Genomic DNA, 15459 nt, shown 5'->3' with positions numbered 1-15459 from the left:
TAAGCCTAATTGATGGAGCAAGTTGATGGTCATGTGCCATCCCAGTGATTACCGTGTGTTGAATGTGTTACATAGCATAGTAGAGATGGCATAGCAGTATGACTCTTTATTTTTATCTGTCCTAAATCTTATTCTGGCAGATCAGCAGGCACTGACGTAAGACACGGGGTCCATGGCTGTAAGCTGGGGCGGGGTGAAGCATGTATATTCATTGAGGCAGAGAATACCTGTGCAATTTCAAACTTTTCTAACTTTTGCATAGATACATTGCAATTGCCCATCTGCCTTCCATTGTAGCACTTTAGTTCTGAGCAGTTAAGCACTTCCGATTTCCAGAAATGTGCACGTTCATATCTGAAATTGAATTTCTCTGTTGGGTTTTTTTAAATTCCAGAGCTCTAAGGCTAAAGTACTTAATATGGTTCTTTCCTTCCTTGAGTCTTAAAACTTGCAGGAGCGGAGAGCCTCCACTCCTGCAGAGTAGAGCCATGCAGCCGGGGAAACGTTGACCTTCTTTCCCCATCTTAAGCCAGAAAATGCAAAAAACATTATTCATCTGAAACTTTAGCACTCCTTCCCGGAAACCCACTAAGCAATTCAGTAGTCTAAAGATATCCATGAAGAAAATGCCTAATGAGAAAGTTTTGTTGCTGCTGAAATCCATGAAGAAGGTAGTTTTCAATGTCAGTGAGCTGTATTATAATCCTGAACAACAATACTGGTGCTGGTGCATAAAACCACAGCTTATGGCTGTACAGACACAGGTCAGATGGTGTAGAGCTTTTAGGATTAATGGCTTTAGGACAGTCATATTGTTTAGGGTTGGGGAAGGTTGAGTTTAAGAAAAAGGTTGTCTTAAAATTGAATTAAAATGAAGTGCAGCGTCAGGGAGGGTACATGTGAAATATCCAAATAACAGTTGATTAATTTAAAAAAACTTGTATTTTGGTGATAGACCAAACAAAAGGTTTCAGCACAAAAGTGGGATTTTTTTTTTTTTTTTTTTAAAGTTGTGAGCACCAAAAATGGAGCATTTATGAAGAAAGCGATAAATTGAGAGCAGGACATTTAAGATGACCACATAGATGTAATCACATGTGGGACCTAGCTGAATGTGTCTGTAGATTCTGCAGACCTTTTCCATTCCTAGTGCAGATCTCTCTGACAGTCTCTACCTGCCAGGTGGTGATGCTATAAGACATAACAGGGGACTGTGTTGCAAGCTCTGCTATTACTTAGTCTTCATTACTTCTCCAAAATATACTCAAATACATTTACAACTATGCTTAAAAGTATTAGCATAAATCATGAAAACTGAATAGTGCACAAAAATAAATGAACCAAGTCTGTTTGGGGAGGCTGTACTACAGTTATTTCTTATCATGTTTGTTCATTTAATGAATTTTGCCAATTAGCAATTAATTTGCAGTAGGTCTCCTAGTCATTAGTGTGAATTAGCAAGGTTTTGTTGGCGGAATGTCTTGAACATTAAATAAAAATCCTGTATCATTCAAAACCTCAAGGGTACTCTGCAGTGAGACCCTCTGTAGAAATCGAACTGCTCAGGGCCACCCCCCAATCTCTCAGTCCCTGCTGTGAAAGTGCAGTGGATGCTCTGTTCATCTATTTAAGCTGCATGGCCCAATTCCTGAGCAATGCCCTCCTCCTTCAGGGGAGAGCAGACCAGGTCAGTATGGGTGTACTCTGTGCTTCTCAGGCCAAGTGCATGCCAGCAGAGGCTGTGTATCCCAGGATCAGGCAAGGCTCCTCTGCATAGGTAAGCTCTGGTATTGTGGCTTCACGGTGTTGATTCACACAATTTTCTGTAGCTCTTTATTTATTTTTCTCTTGGTACACGCAGTTCATGTGTTTAATGCAGGTTGTTTATAGCAAGGACAAAGGATTACAGTCCTTAAATCAAAGGCGACGTTGGTGTAATTATAAGCACAGGCTGGTGTTGCAAAGAGGGCTGTAGGGAGAGGCTGTCAAAGGAGAAGAGCATCCAAAATATAGTAACCTCAAAAATCCCGGCTAATCAGTTTTCTGACGGGAGCAATCTGTTTCCCAGGTATTATTATTATATGGGGACTTTAAAGATAATAAATAACAATAATAGTCTAGTATAAGGAAGGAGAGAAAAGGGCAAATGCCATTCACCTCGGAAGCTGTGGTTGCTCACTGGAGTTCTCCGAGGAACATAATTTTCCTCAGCCCCTGCAAAGGACTCGATCCATGACAACACCAAGAACATCCCAGGAGCTGTGGTGTAAGCAACGAGATTGCCCTGAGTGGTGTTTTCATTAACACAGAGATATGGCCTGCAGAAACCACATATCCCAGCGCATGCATCTTGAGCCAGAGAGCTGTTCTCTGCCATTGGCTGGGACCTGTGGTCCCTGTGGATTGCCTTATGCCGCAGGAAAGAGCGCAGGTGATATACCACTTCCAGCACTCTGGTCTATCTCTGGACATGTACCAAAACAAAGAAGGGCTTGCTGAAGTAAGCTTGGGCTTATCAGAGTTGTACAGGGCATGAGGGCTTCTCTCCTGCAACAAGGCAGCCCAGCTAACGGACCCTGGCTAACAGATTATCAGCAGCATTTGAGTAATAGACTGCTCATTTAGTTTTAATACATTTTGCATAGAGAGCAATCAGCCTTCATCAGTCTTAGAGATGAATTGGCTTAGCCAGCTAAATTCTAAAGATATTAGTCCGACAGCAGCCACATAAATCATAACATTTTCTTAATGATGGTAAAATTAAAATATACTCTTGCTTTGAGAAACCAATGAAGCCTTCCTGTTTGCAGGCCAGATCCTCCTGCCTGAATTAAAAGGAAGCTTAATTGATGTGTTTTTAAACTAAACTCACAGCCCTACTCCTGAGCATCTCTAGTGTTCCTTTTTTTGAAGTTAAATTAATTTGTCCTGCCTCTCCCTGCTCCATCCTCTAATCTTCAGGAGTGTCAGTGAAGACCTTGGCTTGGTATTCGTTGACCAGACTCCTGTGGGATGTGAGCAGGACATACACAGCATCACAGTTGAAGGCTTTGCCAGGTTAATTGTTTGTATTGCCCGTAGTTCCCTGAGCTAGTGGAAGTCTCCCAGGAGAAAAGCTTGTGCTCTTCCTCTAACCAACAAACCAAGACCTCCTGTCCGTCCACCTAGCCTAGCCAAACATGAACTTTTCCTATTTCTTGTCCATTATTCCTGAAGCTGGCTTGAAGTCCAGCATGCTTTTGCCAGCTAGTGTTTAACAGAAGGGAATCCTCCCTTCAGCTAGAAAGACCGTGATGTCGGTGTTAGGGGCAGGGCTGAAGACAGACTTTCAGCGCTGTGATAATCACATAAGTATTGTGTGTCCAGAGCTCTTCAATGAGGATATGTTGGGCTCTGTTAACTCTTTGTGTCGTACAAGTTAAGGATAGCATAGCCGGACTAGGTCAGCTCATACATCCCCCAGCTGAGGCAGAGCTGGGTACATTGCCCATCTTAAATGTTCTGTGTGATTCCTTGTGGGGCAGAACAGTTCTCTGGACCAAGGGGTCTTGCTCTTGGGAATGTTTTCCTGATGCTCCAGGCTAACCATTCTGTCTCCTGCTGAGCTGTGCTAAGTGACCTTTCCTTCCTTGCCATCCCGCTGCTAGCACGGCACCCACCAAATAAACAGAACCATCTCCTGTCGCAGTGCTCTGGGCTGCCTTATCTTAGGGCTCTACCCTTTCCTTCTGCTTTTCAGCAGAGCCTGTGCAGGTAGTCTGTGCAGCAGAGCTCCTGGGAAAACCTATTTTAGTAAAGTTCTGCTCAAGTTAAGACTTTGGACCAAAGACTTGACTGAATTCCAAATACCTGATACCTTTGGCAGTCTTTCTTCTGCTAAAACAATCATTTTGTGGTCAACTGTAAAGATTCAGTCTCTGAAGTATGACATTCACTGCTATGCAGAAACCCCAGCTCTAAGCCAAAGACCCTCAGGGTATAAAAAAGGACAGAGATGTCCTCTAGTCCTTAACCTGTGCTGGCTGTTTGCATAAGGGCGGGTTTTCCTTTTTCCTTAGCGCTCCTTTTGGATTCTCCAGATCAGGTTGGTTTCCTAGAAATCCTACCCTGATAGTCCTCTTGGTCCTTTGCTGGAGTCTTAATTGTAGTGGTAATACCTAGCAAAAGGACTAGGCACTTCTTAGCATATATTGTGAAAGGCCCATTCCCCTGGGGTGCTCTGTGGCGTCCATACTCTGTTTTTTTGGCTGAAATGATGTGGTGGAGAAGGCAGGTTTTCCCAGCAGGTCCTGCATTGGGATTGTGGAGCTGCTGATGGGACATATTCAGCCATAGCTGAGTTAAGGTTAGCATTTTCGCTATTTGGGTATGTACATGCAGTGCTCCTGCCTTCAGAGGAATTAAGAAGTTCCAGATGGTGTCTCTTGTTGTCATTTTTGTGTTGGGGCAGTGAACACTGTGGAAAAGATGGGCCTAATTTGGGAGATTGACATTGGGCTGTCTGTTTTGGGGAACTTCAACCTGTGGCTTATGGGAAGTGAGGTGACCATGGGACCTTCCAGTGAGCTCACCTCAGAGGCCAGTTTTAAGGTGGAGTAAAGAATGGCTCTTCCTTCAGGTCATTCCCAGCCCGGTGTTGCAGGCTTACGGTTGGTTTGGCCAAAGCTGGGGCCACTGATCAGTAGGTGGTGTGCAGGATGCTCTCACCTCTTGGCTATTCAGTGGCCTGCTGGGCAGCTTGGGCTGGTGCTCGTGATCCCTGGATGGAGATGTGAGCTTACCTTCCCAGGGCTGGATATGGAGGGACAGCCTATGACTGTGTGCAGTGAGGTGTTTGACACTGTGGTGTTGAGAATCGTTTATTTCCTGGTCTGTCTTCTAGCATTGCTGAGGAAGGAAAGTGCTTTTATTCGTTCTTGGATATATACACAGGGCTTGGAAACCTGTTCGCCCTGCCATATTGTGCCAACAGCGTTTGTGCTGCTTGTAATCTAATAAATGCTTGGTCTGAGCAGCTAGGACTCCTGCTAGAGCCCAAATGAATGCAGAGGAAGGACCCTGCTAAGTGTATGCATTCTTCCTCTCCTGGCCAGCTCAGATTCCCTTTCATAGCTCACATCTGATGCTTCCTCTCTCACCTAGCCCCTTAGCTCCGATGTAAATGTGTGTTCACACTTCCGCCAGTCAAGTAACTGTGCTCTCTCTGTCTCTCCCCTTTGTTATAAAGCCTGCTCTGTAAATGAATCCCACAGGTCTGGGGCTCAGCAGGTAAAAGGAGAAGTGAGTCTGTTAGCGCATGAGTCTAATCAGGCCGGCTAAAGCGAATAAAGTAGGGCAGCATTGCACATTAGCCACTGTGTAAATGAGCCCTTTGATGGGCTGGGCACCGCGGGAGAGGGTTTGAAGCCAAGAAGAACTTTTGTTGTTAATTCAGTGACACATGGAAACTGTAAAACAGCGTGTCTTGCACACACACGAGAGAGAAAATAAAAGCCCTCACGACCAGGCTTTTCAATACCTGCCCTCGGACCTAGTCTGAAAACTTTCAGCCCCTGTCTCCCTCTCTTACCACTTGATTTTCCTTTCTCTCCCTTTCTTTTTTTGTTCCCCCTGCACTATAAAAAGAAAAGCTCTCTTGCCTTTTGAACTAGACGGCTGTGAGTGAGGGCTATCTCTGAGCTGTGTGGCTCTGTTACCTTTGTGTTCCAGATGAAACTGCCAAGCTCGGTGGGACAGAAGAAGATTAAAGCCCTGGAGCAGATGCTGATGGAACTCGGAGTAGGTGAGTAAAGGGGGCACGAGAGAGAGAAAGAGACACACAGAGCTAGCCTTTGTTCTCGAGATGGGCTATTTTTTCCCCTAGTAATACAGCCAGTTTCTTGAATAACAGTATGTGAATGGTTTTTAAAATATTTTATGTGTTTTAAAAAAAAAAAAGAGAGGGTAAAAGCCAGAACAAGATGCACAGGGTTTTTTTTTTTTCCTCCCAGTAGAAAAATGTTTTAAAAGAGCCTTTGTTTCTCTCTTGTTTGGGCCTTTTCAACCATCAAGAGAGGCAGCACAGTATTAGGAAGGCAAATCTCAGCCTTGCTAGGAGAGGTACTTCTAAGTGTGTTAGTGACCACGGCACGCGCATTGTTCAGGGCTGCCCTGTCTTGCTTTCAAGCTTCGTTTCCTCTTAATTTACTGCTCACGGTGGCAAGTCCAAAATGCGTCTGGGACTGTTCATCCCCCCTTTATAGGTTGCATGCTGTGTGAAAATCTGGAGCATCTCTGCTGAAAGGCGAGTAAACACACATCCCTCACTCTTGAACTCCAGTGTCTTAGCAGCAGAAAGAAGGGTTCACTTAACATGTACAGTACCCGCTCATAGCTAGAGGGGAAGAAGTGCAGCCCATGGCTAGCTGCTGCCCTCCATGCAGAGGGTACAGTTTGTAGGTACTACAGGTCCCAGCATGCAGTGCCCCTTGATTAGACACCTGATGATTCCTTTTCCCCCCACTGTGGCTGGGGGGATTTTTAAAAGTAGAAAAAGAAAAGAAGAATTAAAAAAAAAAGAAGCCTTATCGGTGATTTATAAGAGATGACTGAGCCTGCTCCCAGCACTGACTTCTGTTAACTCCTGTTAGTTTTTTTGGCCAACTGGTTTATGGCTTGATATGTTGTCTCCGAGAGTGTGTGCAGTTCTGAAGGCCTCCTGTGGCTGGTGAAAGTGGCTCAGCCAGGGTGGTTTCCCCTTTCTGCTTTAAAACTAAGGGAGTTACTGTCTTTGCTTGCTAGGGAAGCCTTGGGGAAGGATGTGAGTGCTTCTTAGAGCTCACTTTCCATGAGGGTAAGGAGGGGTTCCTGACTCCCCACTCCTGCCTTACAAAACACACGTATCTTGAGGGCTTCCTGGTGCTCCAGTCCTGCTGTGCCTTAGAGTGCAGAAACACACCTGGCCTTTGTGTGGGCCGCTGCTGTATATCAGGACAAATGCGCAGACCTTCATCCTTTTCTCCTCCAAAACATGCAGCTCTTCCTGGCTCTGTGTGTGTGTGTGTGAGATGGGCAGCAGCAGAATGCATGGTGTGTGGAGGTATCTGCCAGCCCCTGCTACAAGCAGTTCAGGTCTGCATTAAAACATGTCTGTAACACAGCAGCAGAGCAATTCTCTGCCTCAGTCCTACCCTGGGAGGAGCAACAAGAGAGGTGAGGGAGCTCAGCCCGTCCACCCCTTGTTGGTGAAGGTGTAGGGAACAGCAGGAGCTCTTCTGTCCTCTGCAGCAGTGTGTGAGGACTTGCTCCCAAGACTGAGCTCCCTTCGTATGACCTGGTGGGTAGTTCAGTTGTCTGGTCTGATCTGCATCTTCCATCATCCTTCACTTGCTGAGCCCTGGACTTTGCAGGTTCACCCTTAGTCCTTGGCCAGAGCTGAAGGATAGCCTGGAAATTCAGGTCTCCAGCCCTTAGGGATGCCGATTGCTAATGAGCCATGTGATGGCAGTGAGGCTCCTGGCATATCTTTGTGGGAGGGAATGGGCAGCCAGGAGCTTTCTAGGGATCTTCTGTTGCAGGGTTCCGGGTCTGCGTGTTTAACAGAGGCCCTTTTTCTCCCTAGATCTCAACCCTATGCCCACAGAGGAGATCGTGCAGATGTTCAACGAGCTACGGAGTGACCTGGTGCTGCTGTATGAGCTGAAGCAAGCCTTTGCCAACTGCGAATATGAGCTGCAGATGTTACGGCACCGCTATGAGGCCCTGGCCAAAGCTGGTAGTATTGGCCCCCTCAGTGTGGAAGGCACCCATCCAGATGGCCAGGCAGGGCTCAGCATCGAGGAGAGCAAGGGAGATGCCAAGGACCAGATCATTGATGTAGTAGGAGCACCACTGACCCCCAACTCGGTGAGAAGGAAGGTTGGGGGGGCAGAACAGGGAGCACTCAGGTCTCCGACACAGATGCCCTGACAAGCGCTGGGGATGCTGCCCTGCTCTCCCTCCAGGTGTGCACGTCCAAGGGAGCACAGCACGCCTGTTCCCCCCAAGTCCCAGTGCTGCTCTCTGGGCTGTCTCCTGTGCTGGACAGTGTTCTTGGTGCTATAGGTGGGGTCAGCAGGGCTTTCTATATCCTGCATGCAGGCAGATGGCTTGACGTGGGTGCCACCGTGGACCAAAGCAGCAAGGCTTTGGGTGACGAGAGCTTGCACTAGGGCAGCAACAGTGATGTCAGTACAGCTGCGGGCCTGAGGCATTTTCCTTCTAGACACAGCCCCATAAGGGTTGCTCGGCAGAGGGAAGTGAGTGGGGAAAGCAGCCTTCAGATGATGAGCCATGACCTACCCAAGTCCCTGGAGTCAGGCAGTAGCCCTGCCTGGAGCAGGAGGCTTGGGAAGGAGAGAGGTGTTTGAAGAGCAAAGGGGTGTTTTTTATACCCTATTTCCAGTGCCGGGAAAGGAAAGCCAGACCTAGGGGTTCTTCCACTGCAAGCCCTGTGACAATGTCCTGTGCATGTACCTCTGCAGGATGCCAATCACCAGCCTCTCCTTCCTGCCTCCATGAGAGCAGGCTGCCGAGCCCCTCACAACTGCCTCAGGACCAAGGGTAAGCCTGGGGATCAGCTGACGTTGCTTTCCCCTCTGTGCAGTCCCCTGGCACAGCTGAGCTGAACTGCCTGATAAAAGCTGCCCGTCTCCACACAGTGGCATCCCCGACGCCTCAGACATACTGCTCCCGGTAGCGGCACAGACCTTTACTTTCTGAAATGTATAATGTATTGCAGGATATTGAGAACATCTTATCTGTCAGTGGCAGAGGCGACACGTTAATCTGGACTTGAGTAATGTCCTATTTGATTGTGACAGTATGGAGTCATAAGGAAGCGTTCCACTGAGACAGGTTCATGTTTGCAAAGGAGTCTTCTGAATTTTTTTTTCCCCTACTGCATTCAATCTGACATCTCACCCCTCCCTGTGGGTCTGGAGTGTCTTGGTTTGCAAACTTTCTGGGCTGATTCAAAACACACTTGCTCTCCCTTGAGACTTTGCTTGTTGGGAAGGTGGGAGAGGTGGTGGTGATGGTGGTGGCAGTGGCTGCAGGAAGAGGGAGCCCATGTGTGTGTTTCTGACCACGTTGTTCCTCAGTGCCACCTCCTGGAATTGGAAACAAAGGGGTGGGCCCAGGCAGCACAGAAAGGGTTAAACTGACCTGGTCTCTGACATATTTGAAAGAAATATAATCAAGTTAATTCACTGCAAGGCAAATTCAGTACCTAAAGGGCCCCCATGTTAAATACAGCACTGACCTTTACCGGCTGATTACACAAAGACGACACAATTAGATTAGTCCAAGACAAAAGGTCAAGCACATTCACACTGTGACCATTTTATGCTACCTTTTGAGGGGGGGAAAAATTACATCCCAGCTGGAGGGGTATCTTGGAGAGAAGGGGAATGAGGCTGCTGTACCATGTTCTGCCTGGCTCAGGTATGTTTGAAGAGTCAGGCAGGGCCTGGCACTGTGCTTGCCCTGAACCTTTCCTGCAGTTCTGGGCAATGTGGTGGTGGGAGAGACCAGCAGCGTGCGGCCCTCAACTGGCTTTTCCAAGGATGAGCTGAGCTGAGTGGAGTCTGTGTGTTGGTGATGCTCCCTACCCTGCCCAGAGCTGGCAGGAGCAGCCCCAGTGCCTCTTGCTCAGCATCATGGCTAAAATGGGCCTCTGGAAGATCAGTGGGCTGGGGTCAGCTCTGAGAAGGGGGGTGGCTGGGGCAGTCACTGTCTATTCGGCTGGTAGGGTGCATGCATGTGTCCCCACCCTGCACAGCGATAACCCTGAGCTGTCCCAGGCCCTGGTGTGATGGGGACAGTGTGGGAGGCAGTGGGCCCAGGACACAGCGCTGAGAAAGCAGCCTGCCTCTGCAAGCACAGCATTTTTCCCCCACGCTGGGCCGCTTGCAGCAGGGGTAGCAATATTGGTAGTGCAAACAAGCAGCTCTCTGCAGAGCAAGCGCAGTAGTGCTTTGTAGTGGCCTTTCCCTCCCTCGCCTCCTACAGCCCTGGTGGTGGGCACTTGTGGGTGACACCTTGCCCTTCCCCTCACCGAGGCTGCTTCAGCGGTTTAACCCTGCCACGCCAGCCTTGAACTCCCGAGTTCAAGAGTGTGCTTTGCCACTGAGCTGCTAGGGGCCCTTGGGGGAATCATTTAATCTCCCTGCTTCAAATTCCTCTGAGTTGGAGAATCCCTTTGTGCTGTCTAGCACTGCCCGTCCATGGCACTCCACATGTTGGATTAAGCATGGATTAGTTCAGCCTCCAAACCAGCTGCTCCCCCTGAAGCCAGATTTGTTTCCCTGGAGAGAAGTATCTTGCTCCAGATGTTGGAGGGAGTGAGTGGCAAAGCCAGGAATCGGACTAGGAGTCCTGACTCCCGAGCCCTGCCTGGCATGCCTGGATTCCTTTCCAGGAATTGGAATGGATGGGCAAAGGCACACCAGGGTCTTGAGATACTGGTTGTGGCAACAGCTGGCTGCCACCATCCCCCTTGGCATGCAGCGGGGATGGGGGACTTTTCAGCAGGGTGTTTTAGCCCAGGTTAGGAGAGGTGTCTGCCTCTCTCAGCAGTGAGACCCCATGGGGCAGCGGGAAGCCTGGCACCATTCTGGCCTGCTGTGTCCACTGCTTCCCTCCTACCCTGGCTGCCTGTCCACCCTTTCCTGGGGGCTGCAGTGCTCATCGCTGACCATTAAAGCCGAGCTGGGATCCCCCCAGTGCCGTCTGCTGCTGACCCCGGTAGGGACTTTACTCGGGGCCTTCGGGAGGTGAAAGGTGAGCCGAACTCGGAACAAATTAGTTCCAAGCAGAAGTTCAGCCAGTTACTCCAGATTAGATCCTTTGATTTCCGCAACTCAGACTCCACTCAGTGATCTGTAATGAGTGACTCTCAGAAATCCTCACATTGCAGCACTTTGTTCCTGAGCTCACAAGTCAGCCCATTAATGGGTAAAGGAAAGGACCTTGAGTCTAAGAAGTCTCGGGTTCAGAGTCAGAATTATTTGACTTTTAAGCTTCCTTTATCTGAACTCCTGCTGACTTCTTGTTTTCTGAGCCTGTTTGAAAGCTAGAAGTTACATTGTTAAGATCAAACATTCTCTCTTTCCAGATGGAGTTACAATATCTGTCTTTTATATATATATATTTTAATATATATATAGTGTATATATACCAGGGTGTATATATATTCCTCTCTTTTTTTTTTTAAATCGTTCTTTCCATTAAAAGAAACTAGACTTGTAGGCTCTTGTAAATTATAATGTAAAACATTTTTTTTAACCAGACAGTTCCCAATTTTGCCCAAGGCAACTGGAATAGCTGCGCCACAGAAGGCAATAGGAAGGTGATTAATATGAATTTGTGACATATTTGAAAGATGGGTCTTTTGCCATATAAAGATTATCAAACACATGTGCTCTTCCCCATTAATTCCGCAGCCCTCCCAGGAAAGCCACAAAGCCCAGCTCCTTTGTTTCCAGGGTGGGTTTTTGTTTTTTTAAATGTACCTTTCGGTCCCCTTGATTACCATGTATTTGATTTTTATAGGGCATCTGTTCACACTGCTGTGTGGGTTCTCTGGCCCTTTTATTTCCCTGTTAATCGGATCCTGCGAAGGCAGCCGTGCCAGGGCCTCTGACGAAATCCGTGTGTGTGTTGTATTTAACTTTTAGCCGTGCAAATTCCATGCTCTGTTTGCCCTTCGCCCAGCGCCCAGCGGGAACTGGGGGCTGCCTTCCCACCGGAGGAGGCAGCAGGGCCTCCCACCACGTGTGCTGCTGCACGCGTGCGGGACCAGCAGGGCTGGAGGAACAGGGATGGGCAAGCCTGGTTCATTTCAGAGACCCTGTCAGTGCTGCCTTGTCCATCCCCTGGGTGCTTGCCAGCCAGGGCAGCGGCTCTGCAGGCCTTTGGGGACAGGGATGGCTGCAGGGCTGGGCATGGCGGGATCCTGACTGCAGTCACTGTGCCCGTGCAGCGGGTGCCGCAGCACTGGCCTCCACCACTGCCTGTGGTGCAGTGTGGAAAGCGGACTCGATCTCATGCTGTGCAGCGGGGACCCCAGGGCTTTGGCACCACGTGTCCCTACGGCACCCAGTGCCCTACGGCATGGGGTACCTGGTGGCTCTGGCATGCCTGGGGCACCCCGCACGCAGAGCCCGGCTTTGGGTGCTGAACCCACTGTGGTCTTGGCCATAGTGTCCGTGCAGCACCTAGCACAGTCTCACCGCAATGCAGCGGTGGGGCTAGGGTTATGCTCTCCCTTTGGCGCGAATGGCCCCATCTTTCCAATGGCTGGATTCAGCCCTGAAATCTTGTCTGTGAAGGGTGAGGCTCGCCAGAGCCCACCGGTCTCGCTCAGGTGTATCTGCGCGCTGCCAGAAAAAACGTGGTGTTTTTGAGGAGCTGTAGTTCTCTGTCAGCCTCCTGCTCTGCTCCTGGGCCGCTTCATGGCAGGTTTTGATGGTGGAAGAGCATTTCCCAGCTCCGCTCTGTCCCACGCTGAGCATCCCCAGCGCAGTTGGCTGTAGTGCAGAGCTGCTCTGCCCCTTTCTCAAGGCCCTGCTCCTTAGGGCTTGTTGCATGCCAGCTTGCTTGGTCAGGGCTCCTGGGGCCACGGGGTTGTTCCAGAGCTCAGCCCCGTTCTCCTGCTCATTCCCAGACCCTGCACTGCAAAGATGACTGTCCCAAAGCTTTGTCCGTGTCAGGGAGGTGACATCCCCTGCAAGGGTGCTATCCCAGCCCCTAATCTCTGCTGAATTAGCTCCATCCCGCCCATCGTGCAAGGACCTGGCTCTGCCTTCAGCTGGGCAGATGGCAGTGTGGTCCATTGGGCGCTGCCAGTTGTGGTACCAGAGCCCTGTGGCTGGCCCTGGGACAGACTCCGGGACAGGCGGTTGTGTTTTCCGTGTGACCCAAGCACTCTCACCTGTTGACCCTGCTTTTTCTTTTGTTTCCCACCTCCCTCTTGGAGCAGAGAAAGCGAAGGGAGTTGGCCTCCAGCTCCTCCTCCGTCAAGAAGGTGAAGAAGCCGTGAGCCCCCTGCGCTGGGCAAGGAGGAGGTGCAGAGCTGTGTGCAGGGTCAGTGCCGTCCTGTCCCAGAGCCCCCAGGGACAGCTGGCTGCCTGCAGCGATGGGGCAGGACAGGGGCCTTGCTGGGGCAAATGATACAGCTCTCCAGAGAACAGCGGGAGCCATTCTCTGCCCAGCACCGTGGCCCCAGCCTCATCTGACCTCCAGAGCAGTGTGACCTCCAGACACCTGCAGCAGGTGCTGGAGGGTGGCCCCGGGGCCTTGCTGGGCTCTGCCAGCGGCCACTGTTCCACGCAAGGCCGTGCATGGCTGCCCCATGGCTGCTAGTGCTAGCTGTGGTTTGTTCTGGTGGTTGTTTTTTGGTTTTTTTTTTTTTTTACATGCCAGATTTTTTTGAGCATCCCTGTAAATACAGAACCCATCAATTGTACTGGGGCAGAGTCATCATTAGCTCTGGTGAGCCCGCACGGAGCAGGAGGAGATGGTGTGAGATGTCTTGCCTCCACCCTGGGCAGGCTGGGTGCTGCTAGCCATACTGGGAGCCCTGGCTGCCAGTGGCTCTCCCTGAGCCAGTCCACCTCGGTCATGGGGTGGCAGTGGGGGTTGCTGTAGCCCCTGGTACCTTTGGGGCCGCCAGGCCCTGTTCTGGGCTGCTGCAGTGCTGCTTGTGCCAGGCTGGGGAGCTCCCTCCCGCGTCCCACACGCCCTGCTCTCCTCTGGCAGCTCTTGTGTGCCCCATGCCTGCAAGCACTGCCTTGCCTGGGTGAGGGGGTGCCCCTGCCGGGACAACACTGGTGTTGTCCCCAGCACTCCATCAGGCCCAGTTCTGCTGCTCTACCCAAGGCAGGCAGACACCTCTGGCTTCAGTCTATGGTGAAAGAGGCCTCTGGTCCCTGTGTCCTGTGTTTTGCAGGGCCTTGGGGGGGCTGAGGCATCGCTGAAGTCAGCAATGGGAGCCTGGATTCGTGCACTGCCTACTGTGGGCGCAGGTGGCCCTGGCTGTGTGCCCTGCTCCGGGCTGCTGCCCCGCTGCCTGCTTGCCCACCCCGCGTCCCCTCTGCCTGCCTTTCAAGTGTAACTGGCAATCGATCCGCCGTGACAACGTCCTCTGAGTCACATTCTTGCCTGCAGGAGTAAAGGGCAAAGGCCAAGTTCTTAGTTTTCATAGAAAACTAATTAGACGACTCCATCGAAAATAGGTCAATAAAGCTGATTGGGGCTGCACAGAGGGAGCCATTAAAACCCCCGTGACCTTTGCTTGGAGCAAGTGGGCTGGGGCTGCCCCTTCCCTCCAGGAGCTGCCCACTCTGTGCCAGCTGGACGGCTGTGTCCCTGTCACCTGGCGGCACCACGGCAGGTCCCTTGGGCGCCTGGATGCGGTAGCGGTTCCTGCACAGCCGGGTATGGCTCCCGCGCATCATGGTGCTGCGCTCGTGCTGGCTCTGCTGCCTGGGCAGCAGTGCTCCAGTGCCCTGGGCAGAGCCACGCTGGCTCCAGCCTGTAGCGGAGATACTCAGAAGTGCAGTAGTGGCCGTGCAGGTACGGTGTGCTAGGCTGCAGGGCGGGGTGACAGATGCCAGTGGGACGTGGTGGTGGCTGTCACCCTGCTCCGGGCAGAAGGCTGCACTGGGGTGCACCCATGGGTGCACCACGGAGAGCAGGGCAGTGCTCCCAACAGCAGGGAACCCGGACCTCCCTTCCACAGCGAAGAAGTCTGCCTTTTTGGGGAGCATGGACAAGGTGGGGTGCCATATCCCAGGGAGCACAGCTCCACTGGTGGGGCACCCTGCTCCCACGTACCCAGGCAGCACACCCCCGCCTCTGCCCCCCCTCCCCGTACACACTTGCACATGCATGGGCACAGCCCGGGCTCCTTTACCCCCAAACTTTATTCATGTGGCACATTTACAGCAAGGATTGGAATAACTAGACAATGAAAATGCTGGGTTTGCATTATCGGTTGGTTTAACTGGAACACCACACACCATGCAGTCATGTACCGCCAAGTTCAGTGCCTGTATTGCCCTTCTGGCTGCCGTCACCGGCTTCGCTCCAGGCCATGCACGCACGGGCCCGGGGCTGCAGCCTCCCTGCAGGTCAGCGCCCGGACGAGGGCTCCATTCAGCAGGGCCCCGGGGCTGGGTGACACCGGGGGGATGTGCGCCCTCAGCCTGCCCCACGGCTGCCCCCCAACCACCCTGGCCGGCTGGGAGCCCACCCAGCCGGAGGGGACGTGCTCGGCAACTCTCTCAGGCAACAAGCCAGCTGCTGCTGAGCGTCCGCGGGGACCCGCGAGGGGCACGGCACGGCCCGCGGGGACCGTGGGCACGTGGGGAGGCCAAGCCTCGGCTCGGGAACCGAGGGAGGCCGGACGGGGTCGGAGGGGAGCGGGGTCAGGGGCCC

The 15459-nt window shown here is 51.5% G+C and overlaps 1 protein-coding gene across 4 annotated transcripts in view; it reads left to right on the top strand.

Annotated features, from left to right (window-relative positions):
- DMAP1 (DNA methyltransferase 1 associated protein 1) overlaps positions 1-14720 on the top strand; it is a 35841-nt gene extending 21121 nt beyond the window's left edge. For 3 of the 4 annotated variants that reach the window (XM_010582487.1, XM_010582488.1, XM_010582486.1), the window contains 2 exons: positions 5710-5782; positions 7601-11267. In XM_010582487.1, coding sequence (XP_010580789.1) covers positions 5710-5782; positions 7601-7947 — 420 coding nt within the window. In that variant the 3' untranslated portion in view covers positions 7948-11267. Of the gene's footprint in view, positions 1-5709; positions 5783-7600; positions 11268-13000 lie in introns of those variants that run through there. The other variant, XM_010582489.1, reaches the window with a different exon arrangement.
- The last annotated feature ends 739 nt before the right edge of the window (positions 14721-15459 follow it).

The sequence above is a fragment of the Haliaeetus leucocephalus genome, unplaced genomic scaffold (assembly GCF_000737465.1).
Source record: "Haliaeetus leucocephalus isolate CR32 unplaced genomic scaffold, Haliaeetus_leucocephalus-4.0 Scaffold848, whole genome shotgun sequence".
NCBI classification, from domain to species: Eukaryota; Metazoa; Chordata; class Aves; order Accipitriformes; family Accipitridae; genus Haliaeetus; species Haliaeetus leucocephalus.
The sequence above is the reverse complement of the archived record's forward strand: the minus strand, read 5'-3'. Positions and strand labels throughout refer to the sequence as shown.